At 38.4% G+C, this 16,846-nt stretch overlaps 3 protein-coding genes across 4 annotated transcripts; 2 read left to right on the top strand and 1 right to left on the bottom strand.

The window, feature by feature from the left end:
• The first annotated feature begins 1,178 nt into the window (after positions 1 to 1,178).
• Positions 1,179 to 5,628, top strand: LOC146707907 (OCIA domain-containing protein 1). The gene is made up of 8 exons (XM_085459507.1): positions 1,179 to 1,401; positions 1,627 to 1,711; positions 1,814 to 1,867; positions 2,849 to 2,896; positions 3,046 to 3,175; positions 3,266 to 3,432; positions 4,682 to 4,843; positions 5,449 to 5,628. Exons 1-8 carry the CDS (start codon positions 1,348 to 1,350, stop codon positions 5,484 to 5,486), a joined length of 738 nt encoding a protein of 245 aa, XP_085315633.1. The 5' UTR covers positions 1,179 to 1,347; the 3' UTR covers positions 5,487 to 5,628.
• Positions 5,629 to 6,205: 577 nt separating this feature from the next.
• On the bottom strand, positions 6,206 to 8,220 carry rhbdd2 (rhomboid domain containing 2). The gene has a single exon (XM_085459506.1). It carries the CDS (start codon positions 7,871 to 7,873, stop codon positions 6,869 to 6,871), a length of 1,005 nt encoding a protein of 334 aa, XP_085315632.1. The 5' UTR covers positions 7,874 to 8,220; the 3' UTR covers positions 6,206 to 6,868.
• A 957-nt stretch (positions 8,221 to 9,177) lies between these two features.
• On the top strand, positions 9,178 to 16,846 carry chic2 (cysteine-rich hydrophobic domain 2). Of its 2 annotated transcripts, none has more exons than XM_085459505.1 (6): positions 9,178 to 9,478; positions 10,699 to 10,753; positions 10,963 to 11,118; positions 11,264 to 11,320; positions 11,400 to 11,459; positions 13,830 to 16,846. In XM_085459505.1, the coding sequence occupies exons 1-6, from the start codon at positions 9,393 to 9,395 to the stop codon at positions 13,878 to 13,880; spliced, it is 465 nt and encodes a 154-aa protein (XP_085315631.1). In that variant the 5' UTR covers positions 9,178 to 9,392; the 3' UTR covers positions 13,881 to 16,846. The 2 variants fall into 2 exon arrangements, with proteins under 2 accessions (XP_085315631.1, XP_085315629.1); XM_085459503.1 differs by having other exon boundaries at positions 9,179 to 9,526.

Genomic DNA, 16,846 nt, shown 5'->3' with positions numbered 1-16,846 from the left:
TAGGCACTATACCATGATATTACAGCACTGCACAATTTGGCTCTTATCACCCATTTGTGGCCCTGTATATTATTTTTAATGAAAATCAAGTTGCCATTAATGGTTCCTAAACTGATACATCACTAACGAAGTACAGAAAAATTAGTTGTGCAACTCTGGAAAGTATTTTGCTGTCTGTAAAGTCTAAATAATCAGCACAACATGGACAAAATTATAGTAAAATGTAATGTGTTATTCAATTGAAATATTACGTAGCATGCATAATGTATATTATAAAAGTTGCAGTATTGTAAAATACGTTGTCACATATATGATTATGTGACAAACTGTGCAAACATCTTGAGTCACCCCTCATTTTGCTTTCTAGCAGCCAGACTTTCCTGTCATGTTTTTAAAATGTTCTTGAGAAATGCTTCTTCAGTTTTATCAAGGTCTTTTAAAAGACAATGGCTGTTTTTTTGTTTATATTAAATCAAAGTACTTGCACCTGGCTATTTTCACAGGAATGCTTTTTGTTTCTTAAGTCACTTAATACTGACCTATGAATGATTTGTTCATGAAAAGGCTGTGCAATTTAAGAGATGGAACAGTGTTGTGTCTACACATAACAGACAACTTAGCAAAGAACCCTTTTTAAATTGTATCTTCAGCTACTTTATTACTAGTAGTCTGATTACTACTTTATTACTAGTAATCAGACTACTAGTAATAAAGTAGAGTCATAGAGTCTTTAGCCGTCTTTAACCGACTCTATGACAAATGTCCAAGATTACACTATTTGACAGGCAAGAAACTATTGTTCTAATAATTCTCATTAGTATCGGATCTCTTTGGGCGTGTGGCTCTAAAAAAAAATGTATTCTTCTTACCAGCAAACCAATAGCCACACAATAAGGCAGTTATGATTATGAAAACAATTAAATAGTTTGCATAATATGAAGATGTGAACCGGAAAGTGACAGAAAATAGTTCACCTCCACTAGAGGGAGCGGGTTGACAACATTAGTACCGCTCTAACAGCCTTTTTTTTCCAAAATAAAAGACCCAGTTGAGAGCGCTTTCTGATGTTTTAAAGTAATACAATTGCAACGATGTTTATTTTTTATTATTTGGAATCATGTTCATGGGAGATTACATTCCAGCAGTAAAACTGAGATTAACAGGCTTTCTTTTCTCCTTTTTTGTTAGCTAAACAAATGCAACTTTCCTTTAACTTCCGGGTTAATGTCAACCAATCTGTAGCAATGACATTGTACCAAACTCTAGACAAGTCAGTACGCCGAGTGGCTTATACTATGTTAGTTCACATGCTTTGAGGTGTCAGAAAGCTTGGACATTATCGTCAGTATGTCGTCCTCCACTACAGGTTTCCCGGGCGAGCGGCAGCACCAACCGGCGCAGGTAAAACATGGAGATAAACACGCACTAATTTAGATGCTAACACGTTAGCTTACGGTAGCTGGCAGTGACTTTGGATGAACTGCACGCGCAGTTTTATGGAGAGGGGTGTGTGCTTTGTTGCCCTCCGTTTTAATTTCAGTAATTTGAAGATGGATACGTTTGCATGGATTTCTATGACTTCTAGCGGCTGTTAACTAACAGTAAGGTGTTTGCGTTAACCTGCAGACGCCGCTGAACATTGACTACATCCCCACAGAAGAAGAGAGGAGAGTGTTGAGAGAGTGCAACCAGGAGAGCTTTTTTTACAGGTGTAAGTTTCCCGTGCACGCCAGCTTGATGGTTTAGGATGTGAAAATGTTGTTTGTTGTGACTCCGTCGTGTTTACACTGACATCATTATGATTTCTCCACAGCGGTGCCCTTCTCTGTGATCAGCATGGCTATTACCCAAGCCCTAGTGGCCAGAGGTAATGTTGTTCATACTGTGGAGCAGGGGTGTCAAACTCATTTTACACAGTGGGCCACATTCAGAGCAGTCCAATCTGGTTTTCAATAGGACAGATCAGTCATACGTATTATAAAGTGTTCCTCTTTCTTTCACTCTGAAGACGTAAGAGAAGTCTTATGAAAACAATTTATAAAGAAAATATGTGGGAGTGAATTGGCGTGTCACTTTGGTCTTAAATGTTTAGAAAGAAATGTAGCTTTGTTTTTTATTTTACAGATAAATTTGATCGAATTTTACCACAAAACATTGATTTCTAAAGAACATAGTGAAAAACTTGAACTTCTGCTAATTAATGGAGTATTAACAATAATTAAAAAAAAAAAAATCTATAATTATAGATACTTTACTAATTCCACACTGTGGAAATTCCCTTGTTACAAGGGTCAGAAAGAAAAAGTAAATTAGACATTATATTTATACACAAGTATTTTTAGATGGTGTTTTTTCTGTGTCTACATTGTACACTCTGACTGCTGTTGGGATGAAGGACTTGCGATAGTGCTCGTTCCTACACAGTGTCTGTAACAGTCTACTGCTGAAGGACCTGCTCAGGGCATCCACAGTCTCATGCAGGGGGTAAGAGACTGTGGATGTGGACCATGCTAATGTCCATAATGAACATTAGCATGGTTAACATCCTGCTCTCACCCACTTCCTCTATGGAGTCTTGGGGACTGGCAAGGACAGAGCTGTTGATGGGTTGCTGATATTTCTGTTTCTAAGATGGCTCTAAAACTGACAGAAAGCACAGTGAAATGTTGAAATTTATGCTCTCCTTTGTAATTTTCACATTTTCTAAAGCATCCAGAGGGACGAGATCATTCTGGCCCCAGGGCCATGTGTTTAACATCCCTGCTGTACTGGAATCGGCACAATATCAGTTAAATGAACATTGTCACATGTTGATACTCAAGTTGACATGAATGTGTTAAATTTGCAGGGGCTCTGTCTGCATCTCCAAGATTTGGATCTTTACCCAAAGTTGCCTGTAAGTTTATAAGTGTTAAATATGTGGGATACACACATACACACACTTGCCCTGTATTTACTGAGTAGAATAAGAAAAACCTCTCTGTTAAACTCAGTTTGTGTTGTTTTCTCGTTTCTTTTTTTTTTTGACTGTGTTTGACCCTACAGTTGCTGGTTTCTGTGGCTACCTGGCTGGAAAACTGTCATATATGAAAACATGTCAGGAAAAATTCAAGAGGCTGGAGAACTCTCCTCTTGGCGAGATTATCAGACAGAAGTCAGGCCTGCCTCCACTGAAGTGAGTATCACATACACTTAATTAAATGCTGGCCTGTTGAGATTAACTGTCAGCAGCATTGCCTTTAGCATTTTGTCCCCTTCTTTACAGATCCCAGGGTCCTCAGTCAGAGTTGGGTGACCCAGACTCTCAGTCTTTTGAACCCATATTCCAGCCTGCAGAAGCCTCGAGCCACACCTACAGCAAAGATTATGGATATGGCTACAGTCCAGACCCACCAGCACAGATGGACAGAGGAGATGACTTTACTGCTCCAGGTATTCCAAACGGGCAATATGTGGGTTATTCACAATTGAGTTCTCCACAGTAGCTCACCAAAAGAAAGTCCTGGGGCCATAGCTTCCTGTTCTCTTTTTTTGCAAGGAGTTTGCGGCTCCCACTAGCCGTCTTCAGTTAATTTTCCACGAGTGTTAATATTGTATTGATAAAGTGCTCTCTGAATTTTGCTTGCAGCAAGAATAGAAAAGTGCTACCAGTGAAAAGGAAAGACCTTTTCTATCCTTTTCACTTGTTACAGTTAGGTGGTCATCAAAGTCCAGCATTTACTAGTTTTTCTTGTTCGGCATACATCTGAAATTACTTTTTTTTTAAAAACAAAACAAAACAAGAGTTGGTTGCACAAATTTGAATTTACTTTGGATGTTCTCTAATCCACACAGGCTCAAAAATAGATACACATATCTCCCTTGATATTTTGTTATATGTCCCTTAGCAAGTTGCACCTTAGCCATATGCTTCTGGTAGTCATCAACAAGCTTCTGGCATAGTGCTGGCTGGATTTCTTGGTTAATTTAAATCTGTTGATTTTGTGGTACAGGTCTGACTTTTTGAGCATACTCCAAAATTTTTTAATAGACTTTAAGGTCTAAGCTTTCTGAAGGCAACTCCAGCTTAATGGCAACCTGCTTTATCTATTGCAAAGTCAGTTTTAAAGTACTGAGATCATTGTCCTGTTGGAACACTCAGTTGTGCCCAAGTTTCAATCGTTCGTCTGCTGATTTTAGGTGAATTTGAAGAATTAGGAAGTAGCTGCGTCCAGATGAACAAAATCAACTTTTTTGAGATTTCAGATTTCCTTACGTGGATTATTGAGCATGCATTAAGACGTGGCCCTTCTTCATTATTCTTTCCACTTTGTATAATGTACCACTGGCACCAAAACAGCTGCAGATCATAAACTACCACCCCCATGCTTGATGATACAGTGTTCTTGGGTTTAAAAGTCTCCCCTTCACACCTCCAAACATACCTCTTTGCAAAATACTATTTTTAATTTTTAATCCTCTCATTCTAAAAAGTAATCAGTGTATAAAGCATCAAACTACTTTTTTGCAAATGTTATATTGTAACTTGTATTCTTACTGAGATTAAACATGTAAGTTGCAAAAGGTGTCCACTGAATTCACAGACTGAGTTAATTTAATCATCCAAACATTTCAACAAAACTTTCCAGTAGAAATGAACTTTTTTTTTTTTAAATCCCATCTTTTGCCCTGTAAATTTCAGTCCAGTCATATGTGGAAGAGGAGGAGCCCAAGAGGAAGTCTATCCTCTATGAGGACCTGAGGCTCAAAAACAGAGAGAACTATGAGGTCACACTCACTCAGAAAGCTGACGCATTGCTCAAAACACCACCTGCAAAAGAGCCAGAAAGACCCAAGAAAGATGGTAGGTGGTTACTGCTAAGGCATATATAGAACTTGATATATACTTTTTTTTTCCTTCCTTGGCCAAACTAGATGGAAGATAACCAACATTATAGAACTGTATATTTGTGTCTCTAAAGTGGTGTCTTACAGAGGTTCAAAGTTAGCTGTTAAAGGAGTTGCTTCATAGTCTATAATTCTGACAATGTCTGTAAGTTAGCATTAAATGACACAATAATTAAATTATAGCAACAGCTGAGAGAAAAAAAAATCTTATAGAATTCAAGGAAGTAAAATGTACAAAACCAAATGTCTGGAAGTCCATCAAAGAAGAAAACCTTATTTAGTCGTGGCAGCAGAATCCTATTCCTGTGATGCGCCTGCATCTATATCGTGAACAAGCAGAGGAGCAACTGGCATGGAAACAAATAGTAGGGAGGGAGAAATTTGACCTCATTACTGCCTTTTATTATAATTCAAGATGCAGTGTGGATTGCACCTTACAGGAGGACTAGGATAATTTCCTTAAAAAATGGTGGTGGATAGATAGAGGTCGATTTGCAAGTACAGCCTGTCTTTTAAGTAATTTGTAAAATAATTTGCATTTCTCCTTCTGTCTCTGTACAGTGAAGAAGAACATCTATGGAGACGCTTGGGAGGAATGAGTCCTTTGGTGAAAATAAGATGTGATCAGTATTCGAGTGTCACTTATTGTACAGGACACGGGCTTTTCAGTGGTCACTTTTCATGATGTACAAGATTATGATAATTTTGTCTTTTAAGTATTAATAAAACCAAACAGTTTCAGGTCTTGGTGCTCTGTGTTTTCACACTAATGTGACTTTATCAAAAAATTTTCTATTAACTAGGATAAAGGCAAAGGTTCAAAACAAAAAACCCTGGAGGTGCATTTGACTTGTTTGAACTTGCATCCAGAGTTTAAGACGCTTTCCTAACCTGCAGTTGTTACAATGATTTAAGCACTGTTGTAATTGCATCATGTTTAATACCATGGTGCAAGTACAACAGGGAGTTTAATAGTGAAAGAGAAACTTCTGTTTTACTCATCACAGAGGCCTTTAATTTAGGCGTAAATATGACAATTTAACTTGCAGAGAAATGGACCAAAACCACCAAGGAAACCACTCTCTAAACCTAATCAGTGAAATTTGTTTGGACTGTTTGTCTAGATGCAACACAGAAAGTGGAGTACATCCTGCTGACACCAAATTCAGATAATCAGACAAAAAAAGAAAAATAGAAAGATACAGTGCTTAGCAATTTTACTAGATCACCAACTAGCGTAAGGATTACGCAGCAGCTCCCATAAATTAATAGCACTGCCATAAAAATCATATTTGGTGTTATTTGGTTATTCCACCAGTATGTGCAAACACTTTTAATCAAAATATATTTAATGCTAAAATATAGTTATCCATGAATTTTCAGATGTACTTTTACAAAAACTGGTAAAGCACATTATTGCTTTCTTGATGCCAAGTTGCAATTATTTACATGCATTTCTTACCAGGAACATAAATAGTTGAATTTGGTGGTCTAATAAAATAAGTTTTTTAATACTACCATAAAAAGATTGGAATATTTTAAGAAATACTGGGAAAACATGACTGCTCCAACAACACTGCACACTGGTTATTAGTTATACTTGATTGTCATTTTTCTTATGGGTTGACCATGCAGTTAATACAGCCCTATTAGGGTCTGTATTAACTGCATGGTCTGTATTGTTACTTCTGTGCATCAATTCTGGTTTCCAATTTGTAAGAAAGAGATTAGAAGGTTTTTATTTAATTTTTAATTAGTAGGAATAAAAATATAGAAAATTGGAATTTTTAAAAATGACAAGTCACCAGAAATATTTGAACTTTCAAAAAAAAAAAAAAACTACAATTAATTATACAAGCAGGCAGAAACAATCAGTGCTGAGATGCTGCAGGATCTTATAGATGATAAAAACTGAGTAGCTTTTATATAGGATAAGCCTTCATAAGTGGATCCTTGCCAAGGCAAACTCATCTGAAAATATCTACTCTTGTAACAGTGATCCTCCGCTCTTATGGCCATGGCTATGACCATGACTGTGACCGTGGCCATGGCTGTGACTGTGGTTGCAGCTGTGGTCGAAACTCTGTGGTGAAAAGTGTCCAGAGCTGTGTCCTGCAACATGTCCATGAAGACTAAGAGGTGGTGTGGGACTCGCCTGGTGTGGCCAGCCTTCATAAGTCATGGCAGCAGTGTTGGCAGTGGGTAATGGAGCATAAGCTTGCACTGGGTAAGACCCAGGTGTGGGATTGATCTGTGGAAGCAAGGTCTTCTTCCTGTCCTCGGAGGAAGCTGGGATGAACATATCACCGCTGACGGTCCTGAACAGCCTGAAAGGCAACAACTTCTCCAGAACTCCAGCCTTTGCCTCAGACATGTCCAGAAAAGAGACCCATCCTTTACCGTACATCACCCCAACCAGGATGGCAATCACATTACAGGGCAGCACACAGTGAGGGACCAGAGCAGTGGTGATGACAAGGAACACCCAAGGAAGGGCCATAGTGGGAAAACTCACTCCACATAGAAAGGCTTTAGTCATCTTTGTGTGCATGGTAGTTATAGCCACAGAGGCAAGAGTGACGGGAACCAACCCCTCAGTGTGACCCTGGAAGCCGTCCTCCTGCAGGAGATCCATGAAGCTGTAAAACAAGCCTATGATCGAGGACAGCAGGAGGAACAGAAAGAGGAAACGGACCGTCCCCACACCTTTCTCCAAGCTCCCGCTGAGAAACACCAAAGTTGTGATGTTCAGAAGAAGCTGAGCAAAGGTTCGGTGGTAAAAGGGAAACATCAGGATGCAGTATAGGTGTCCGTTTTGAAAAACACTTGCGCCGATGCTGAAGATGCCTTGTTTTAAGCTCAAACATGTTTGGATTGCAAATAAAACACACGATATGATGCTCACTGTGACAATCCCGCTGGTGAAAGCTGGAACAATATCTTTGATAATTTTGCAGATCATCTTAATATGCTCAGTGAGAGCCATTTTATCATCCAACTCAGGATATCCACGATTAATGAGCTAAATAGAAGTTGAGCAAGACTTGCCGAACTGCTTCATCGATGTCTTCACTTCCTAAAGAGGAAGAAGTGCCATTTCCGGGATGTTTCGAGCCGAAGGCTTCTGTGACTTTCTCAGGATGTTTCCTTTTTGATGGATAGAAATGGCGTGCAGTCTGTGATGCAATATATCGATAAAAAGCACACCAAATTAACTTACTGTACAAACATCTAGCTAGGTATGAATCAGGGCGGCTAGCATGGGTAATAAGAAAACTTCTCGGTAAAACTTTCAAAATAAGTTTCCCTCTAATTTATTTTAGTAAAAACATGTATGTTCTAAGATTTAACCAACGACATTCAAGTCATATTTTGAAAAAGACTTTGCTCAGCTTCCGGTTTTAACTGCCCATCCTCTAGCTATCATTCACACCTCTGCGCCTTCTGCTCAAAGTGAAGAGATGCACTTTTTTCTTTACCACAAGTATTTGTACAAGTTTAAGATACTTGAATAATCTTCATATAACAACATGCAAGACTCCTAAATAGTTGAGAGATTGAGTATGCATCAAGACACCATATTAGACTGTGAAACACCGACTGAAAAGCTCAATAGTTTATAAAGGTTTTTAAAATGACATAAAACTGCCAGTGATTAAATGCTACAGTCAATAATTATGAAAACTATAAATAATAATAACTCAGCTCAAAGAGCATGAAGGAAACTTAATGCAATACTTCAGTTCTCCCTTTGTTTTACTGAGCAAATGAGACAAATATTTTTTGCCATTTGAACCTCTCACACGCATCAGTGCGTCAAATTGTGATAACTCTGATTTTTTAAATAAAATGTGCTGTGGAATATCAGTATCACTAGACAGCAGTAAATGTCATTCCACAGATAGATGCCTTCAAAAACATCTATCTGTGGAATGACCTGGGATTTTTACAGATATCCATCTTCCTGGGTTAGTACATTGCAGAGAGCTGTAATTGAATACTTGTTTACAAATATTTCTCGAATTAGTTTTACATATTTTATATATTGTTATTTCATATAGTGGCCTTCGTTGTTTAACTGTGAATTGTGCTGTTCTTGGTGTTTTTCTGTACATCTGTCCATTCCTCAATTACACCTCTATGAAAAGTGCATCCAAACAAAATGGATTGCTATCATATTTTATTTTATTTTATTTAACAAACAGTACATATAAGAATTACACGCGACACCAAAGCCTTGTTTTGTGAATCGGCTTGTTAAAAAAAAAAGTCTGAAAAGAAGTCTGTCCCTCTTCCGGTGTCGTACGGTTACTGCGGCGGATGTTGATGTTTTGTTTCAGAGATCTCAGAACGATGTGAAACTGTATCGTCTCCGGGACTGCTCGATATTTTTGTGGCCGTCTTCCCCGATACTTTTTGTCCTATTTCTCTTTAAGGTTTCGCTGTTTGTCGGCATCGTGTCTCTCCCGGTGTCTGTCCCGGGAAGCGCGAGGCCGAGTCGTGCGATGATGGAGGACTTTGATGAGATCTACGAAGAGGAGGAGGAGGAAGAGGAGGACGAGGACAGGGCCGCGGAAGAACAGCTCCTTAAGTACGCTCCGGACCCGGTAGTGGTGCGAGGGTCCGGTCACGTAACTGTGTAAGGAACTGACAGAGCTCACGGGGGTCTACAAAACAGTTTAACGTTACTGTAAAATGCGGCGGCTAACACAGCTTTCCGTGGGTAACCGGTGGCTAGCTGCGTTAGCTGCCGCTGTCTGGCTTAGCCTAGCTAGTTAGCTTCTAACTTAGCATCAAGCTAACTAACCGAGAAGTGAATGATCGGGTCTAGCTTCAGATAAATTTGACCTTTCTTGAGATTTTTTTTATTGTAGCTATTGTCAAGTTGTGACAACGTGTTCCCATCACTGGTTTCATTTTTCTGAAGTTAAGTACAGACTTTCAGAGCTGTTTATACCGATCATTACAACACAAGACAGTACTGTGTCCGTAAATAGGTATTCTCACAATTAAAGCTAGTAATAACCTACCATATCTTGAGTAAAGAAATTGTATTCTTAAGTAGTTGACTGTACTGAGAGTAGAGCTTTTTTCCAAACAAGTATACGCTTAACTTGTTTTTTCCGCTTATCTTACCTTGTCTCTTCAAAAAAAAAAAAAAAAAAAGGAAGAGTATCAAGCGTACAAATACTAAGAATAAAGACGGGAAAGGGATAAAGGTTGCAGTTTGTTAAAGTTTTGTGCCTTGAATGGATAAATATACCTCCGTATTTCAGCCAATTTACATTTGTGGATTTAAAAGTTGGGTTTTTTTTTTTTAAATGTCCAGTTTAGTTGGGTGGAAATGAGCTTACAGTTGAGTTACCTCCAAACATAAATCTGTGTCCTTACTGTTTTGGGGAGTTTAACCTACTGGTACTGTTTCTTTAATTTAACAGTGCCTCACATTCATTCTCACAGTGTTTTACACTACGCTGCTCTTTGCGTTGAACATTAGATTTGTTTGTGTAATTCAAAATTAACAGTGACAGAAGCTAAATAAGCAGGTCTGTGTGATAGTACACAGATGTATGGGATGTTTGAACTGTGTATTATACATTATCTTTGAATGTTTTAGATGAATTATAAAATAATTATTTTTGTTCTGATAAAGTAAATAGCTTCTCTTTGCTGTGGGTCTCAGAAAGATGTTGTGATGTGATTTTTAATTTCTGCACTAAAAGTATATTAAATCTCTAATAGTGGTTCATGTCTGATACAGTTTCATCTTTAATGTTGTAAGTAAAAATGTAATTTTTTACCTACTTTCAGGTTTGGACTCAGTAACAAATTCGAGTCAGAATTTCCTTCAGCACTTACAGGAAAGGTGAGTGTGTTGTTTTTATTGAAAGCAAACCATGACCGTGGGATTTAGATCAGAATCAACATGTAGTGCGTCATTTAAATTAATTTCTTTCCTCTTTTTTTTTTTTTTTTTTTGTACGAAATACAGATATTTGATCCACATTTAATGGTGCTAAAAGTGTGAATATACATACTTTTAATAATAAAAGTAATACTGTGTGCTTCCCTTAGGTGGCACCAGAGGAATTCAAAGCCAGTATCAATCGTGTGAACAGCTGCCTAAGAAAGACGCTCCCGGTGAATGTGCGGTGGCTTCTGTGTGGTTGTCTTTGCTGCTGTTGCACACTGGGCTTCAGTTTGTGGCCCGTCATCTGCCTCAGCAAAAGGGTGAGATGCCCATTCACTTCGTCCCACAGTTTGAAAATGTTACGCATTTGTTGCAGCATCACAGTGAACACAACAAAAAATGTTGTGCCCTAAGTTGATATGAGGCCGTTTTTTCACAACAGTATCATCTAATATCTTTTTCCAGACAAGAAGATCTATAGAGAAACTTTTGGAGTGGGAAAACAGCAGACTTTACCACAAGGTAAGCAATGAAGGCATCATTTGAAATGTGTGGGTTGATGAAACTTATCTAATCTTCTATAATCACTGTTTCTGTGTAGTTGTGTTTGCATTGGAGACTAAGCAAAAGGAAGTGTGAAACCAACAACATGATGGAATATGTAAGTATTAGCTCTTTTCAGTGGTGCAATTATCCCAGTACAGTTAAAGAAAGTATACTAGGTGTTACACCCACTACCAGATTGCGTTAAAAAGCTGCTGATTTTAACTCAAGAGGTACTATTTCAGATGATAAATTGTGCCGAGGGTTGGTTTGTGGTTGTTCATGTAGTTACAGGTTTATCGCTGCACCATGGAAAAGTATCATATCTCCAACCTTTTTGAGCGCAGATGTTAGGCAGTTATTGTATCTGCAGTGTATGCTTGCGTGTCTTTGATCGATTAGTGTAGCGCATTGTTGCTCAGTCCAAAAGAAAGGGGTAGAAAAAAAACAACAACTTTTTAATTGAGTATATTTAGTTGTCGAGTAAATGGGGCTCCTGCAATCCACAGCCCTGGCTAGTGGTTGTGTACCACCTTGTCTTTTGTTGTGCATTAACAAAATATTACAAATTAGTTTAACCTACTAGTATTAGCGTTTCTTATTACTAACATTAGCAATTTTGTGTCATGGTGTCTGGGCTTTTATATACAGATGTTGTTTATCCAGCCAGCTTTCAGCTACTTCATCTGATTCTGTGCCAGTTTAATTGTGTTTAGAAGAGGCTGACATGCTCCTCTAAATATAAACGCAGCATATTGATTCTTGTAAAGATACACAAAATGTAATATTCTGTGGTTGTTATCTGTTAATATATCTGGCTTCCTCATAATGGTAACACAATAGCCATTTATCCATCAGCCAGTTCCTCTTTTTCATAGTTTTGCGTAGGCAAAAATGATAATCACGATTATTTTCACTGAAATTGAAATCTCGATTATTTGACGATATTTATTTAACCCTTTAAGACCTACTATAGAACCAAGTCCGCCAGAGCTTATATTATTTTTTTACATGTTGTAGTGCCATTTGTGGGAGCATTTCAAGTTGCTATACAACTATTATAGCCCATATTTTAATAATATGTATGCATTAAGTCCATAGTAACTACATTAATTGCAAAAAAGTGCAATAAACTACAAAAAAAATTGAAAATCGTTTTTGTTTTTTTTACATATATTTCTGCTTGGAGAAATTTAAGAGGCTTATCCCTCAAAACTTTAAATACAAAAAAGTTGCAAAAAATACTTTACAACAACAGGAAATTTATTTTGAGTGTCTTCATAGTTTTATTTTGGAGATACACCAATTTTTATATACTGCAGGAAAAACGAAAAAACAATCCTATGATGCAAATTTGCAAAGAAAACAGCATGTGCATCAAAATAAACTATTTCCAGCAGTGCAATTCGAGTTCTAAGCATCTCAGAAACTATTCAGAAAAGTCAAACATGACCAGTATAGGCTTTTAAGGCCTACAAGTAAAAAACTACAATTTCCGCGAAAATGACATCACTTCCGGTTTCGGGCAGGAAATGGCGGACATGTGATAGTTCGCGCTGACGTCTGTTTCACTGTGGGAAGTGTTACGAACAGCTGATCGGATTGGCAAAGCTGTTTCTGGAATATTATGTTTTTGTTCCTGCAACCGCTTTTTATGCAGTTTTTGCAAAGCTTTATGTGGAAGGAAACCGTGACCGAGGACAAGCTGATGGCATCAGATGTAAGTACAACTCCTCCGGGTTATTGCGCTAGCTTACACGGTTCCGGTTCTACAGGGATTTAAAAATAGTTACACAAAACGGAGCGTGCTGCTCTGACCGGCTTTAAAGGGTTAACAATGACTTTAAAAAATAATATAAAATAGTGTGCAACACCACTGAAGTTGTTTTTAACCTCTCTTTTCAACCAACGGCAGTCACTCTCCTCTCCAAATAACTTCTGCTTAGCTTTCCGAGCTTCCCTCGGGTCCTCTTAATCAGCGGTCTCCAACCTTTTTTGCGCCACGGACCGGTTTATGCCCGACAATATTTTCACGGACCGGCCTTTAAGGTGTCGCGGATAAATGAGGGAGGGGCTAATAATCGGCTCCGTCATTTTTAATGATCGTTGAAAGCCCAGATCGTAATCGTGATTAAAATTCGATTAATTGAGCAGCCCTAGTTTTGCGTATAGCCACGGGCAGCCTGCTTGTTTTTTGGGGGTTTTTTTTGTATTTCAGAAAAAGTAACTTTAGCACGATCTGCTTAGTTAAGTTGGCACTCAGAAGTAAACAAATAGGCTTGCACAGGTTTGCATCTGTGACCCAGTTAGATGTGAGATGGTGGCTGTTTTGATATAAACGCTGTGGCCAAACCTCTCCAAGTGAAGTGAGTTTTTTTTCCATCAATACCTACTCGGGTCGGCTCAGCACAGCCTAAATCTTAAGACTTAAATCTTGTTGAAACATCCCTGACTCACTACTGAGAGCCTTTTGTTCTATTCCCTGCAGGTAATCCTAATAGAATTCCTACCTAAGGTCCCGATCTTCAGACCGGACTAGCCTGACTACAGCTGATCTGAAACTTCTTCTGCTGCCTGCCGCTGTCACAGAATCATGATGGCTGTAAAGTTCCCAAATTATTACAGTTCCTTAAATACTCCAGCATTTATGTTGACATTTATTCTCCCTGTTTTCTCTTGGATCCATTCCCTATAACATATCTACAGCCTTGTTTACAAATCCAGCAGCCCCATACTTTTTTTTTTTTTTTGGGGGGGGGGTCGACATCACCATTGAACCTTGGCCAGCTGGGCAAACCTATATCAGCCTATGGGATGTGAGGGGAGAACCAGCCGTGGACAATTTTCTTGATCTTTGGAACTATACCTGGAGACTAGACTCTCAAATTGAGTTCTGGGAGCCACGACTGGAAATTTGTCATTTTTATGTTTCCTAACCGAAGCACATGGCACAGACAGACCATGATTAAAAAATATATCAATCAATAAAACACTTTCATATGTTACACCACCAACTTCACCTGCAAAAAGTACACGCCAGTGCATTTGTAATAGTTGGTTTGGTGCTTTCGATTTGTTAAAGGCAGAGGAAGCAACGCAACACTGAACTTCAAAAGAGCCTTCATCCAAATCGACGCTGTAGCGGAACGTGGGGGTCCTGCGGGAACATGTTGGGCCAGTGGCAAAAACAGCTGAACTCAATGTCACTATTCAAATACCAGGCATCCTCTGGCCTCTTTTCACGTCACTTCACTGTGCATCAACCTAACCCAGTGACAATCACACACTTTGACTGTACTGTATGAATGGGTCTTTATGCTACACAGGCTACGTGGAGCAGTTTGTTTTAAACATGTGTCCAGGTGGTGGGCTGACTCTTGAAGAGACGGCCACCGGTGTTAAAGAAAAGCTTTTTTTTTTTTTTTTTTTTTTTTTTTTTTTTTTTCTTCTTCTTCTTCTTCTTTGTTTTTATTATTTGAAGGTTTGTTTTCTGTTTTGTTGAAAGAAAAGACGGACAATGCTTGCAAAACTTTTATGTGTGTCAAACATAAGCAAAAAAATAACCGAAATTGGACAAATCAAACAGAGGATACTCTTCTTTGGTAATGAAAAAAAAATACTTCAATCTTTTAGTTTAAGTAATTTATAAATGTGAGCGTGCATTGATGAAATAAGCATCGTTTGTGTAACTGCAAAGGAATGCCTTGGTTGTTTTATTTCTCTCTGGGGTCTTGTGTCGTGACTAAAGCACACAATCGCTTTGTACATAAGAGAGGCCAAGTAAAGGTGTTGATTATCTGCTGACCTTGGCTTACTCGTGTCTAAAGGATGTGGATGTGTACAAGGCAGATATTCTGTTTTAGATGTAAACTTACTCGAGATGAGCATAAAGAATAAGAGTTCCACCTTGTGAGGTGTTATGTGGTACAAGTGATCTGTGTCATGAAGCAGGATTTGGGCGTTCAATATAGTATGGGGAAACTCAAACAATCAACAAGGAAATGAAGCAGGTCTAATATGTGTAAAGAAGTTTTCAGCCCTACTCTGTTCTATGAGGCGTTTTTGTCTTCCAGTTTGAACCAGTTGTTTTCAGAAAAAAAGCTCAGACTCTCCACAGTCTGCTAATATGTAAACATGCCGCTCTTTCCAGCAGAAGTTAGTGAACACCAGTAACAGACCTCAAAGGGAAGTAACAAAATGCACTCCGTACAGTAGTAAAGTGTGTCTAATTTGATTGAAGTTTTTCCAAAGACTTCTATAGAACCTGAACTCTTTTTTTGTTTTTGTTTTTAATCACAACTGAGTGCAAGTATTGGCTCTTCCACATTGGCTTCATTTTTTTTTTCAGGTCTTGGAGCCATGTCCATTTTTTATATCATCTATAGTTATCAGCTAGCCTGACAAGCAAGGGGCATTTATAGGCCATATTTAGCAGAAATAACTGCTAAATAATAGGCAGTTATTATTTTTCGCGTAAATCCATTAAAAGCAACCTAAAAAGGTTTGAGTGCCGCAAACATGGTTAAAAGGAGCCTGCCTCAGGTGGTCATATGAGGAGCTGCAGCCGGTGGCAGTTCGATGTTAGCAGGATTTTTCAGCTCCAGAGAAGTCCACTTTGTTATAAAATGTTGATTATGAAGCCTTGTTTCTGAGTGAGTTATTTAGCCTGTAATCCTACTTCATGATGGTTACTTCAACAAATGGTTCCATGTCACAGATCACAACGTGAAGCACATCACATATCTTGCATATGTTTGACATTGACAAAGAGAGGAACAGATGGAAATCTGAAAGAAGGCCTTTTTGAGTAGATTGTATAATTGTCTTTCCCTGCTCCACACACCTTTGTGAAAGCATAAGAAGACTATGAGGTTATGTATGTCAAGAATTTGAGCTAAGCCACTTAGTTTTTGTTCACTGAGGTCTGGTGATTGCATGGATCACACTCAGGGGATTGCACTAGATTTTGAAAAGCCCCAAAATGTAGCAAAATCTCACTGTTACACCAGGGTGTCGCATATAGTACACGCGTCACACGTTACTTTGAGTAATTGCTAAACGATGCAGTTGAAGATTTGGAAATATCCCTGAGAAAAAAAAGAATAACCTTTATAACATTTCTGTGGTCTTTCTATTTAGAAAGTGAAGGAAGCACATGCACCAACAAAAAACAGATTTAGCCTTTTTATGTTAAAAGACCCAAATTCACTTGATTACTGCTGGTTTGCCTGTCGGTTCATCTGTCACTTTTCTATACTTTGAACTGTTCTGTGTAAAGCGAGGCATAGGGCCGTATGCATATTTGTGGTGTGTGTGCATGATGTTTGCAGAAGCAAATGTTCCGATGTAGATCTGACTGTGATGAAATCCTGCACAAAAAATGAGTCCTTTTTATATAATCTTGAGTGGTCGTATGTGTGCGTGTGTGTCTGAGAGACAGAAAATGTATATACATGACTCATGAGCAGATGTATGTAAAGGAATAAACTTAATTAAACAAAGGTA

This window comes from Copadichromis virginalis, linkage group LG6 (assembly GCF_057382275.1).
Source record: "Copadichromis virginalis isolate Kocher_CV1m ecotype Utaka linkage group LG6, C_Virginalis_male_GT1.1, whole genome shotgun sequence".
Classification (NCBI taxonomy): Eukaryota; Metazoa; Chordata; class Actinopteri; order Cichliformes; family Cichlidae; genus Copadichromis; species Copadichromis virginalis.
The sequence above is the reverse complement of the archived record's forward strand: the minus strand, read 5'-3'. Positions and strand labels throughout refer to the sequence as shown.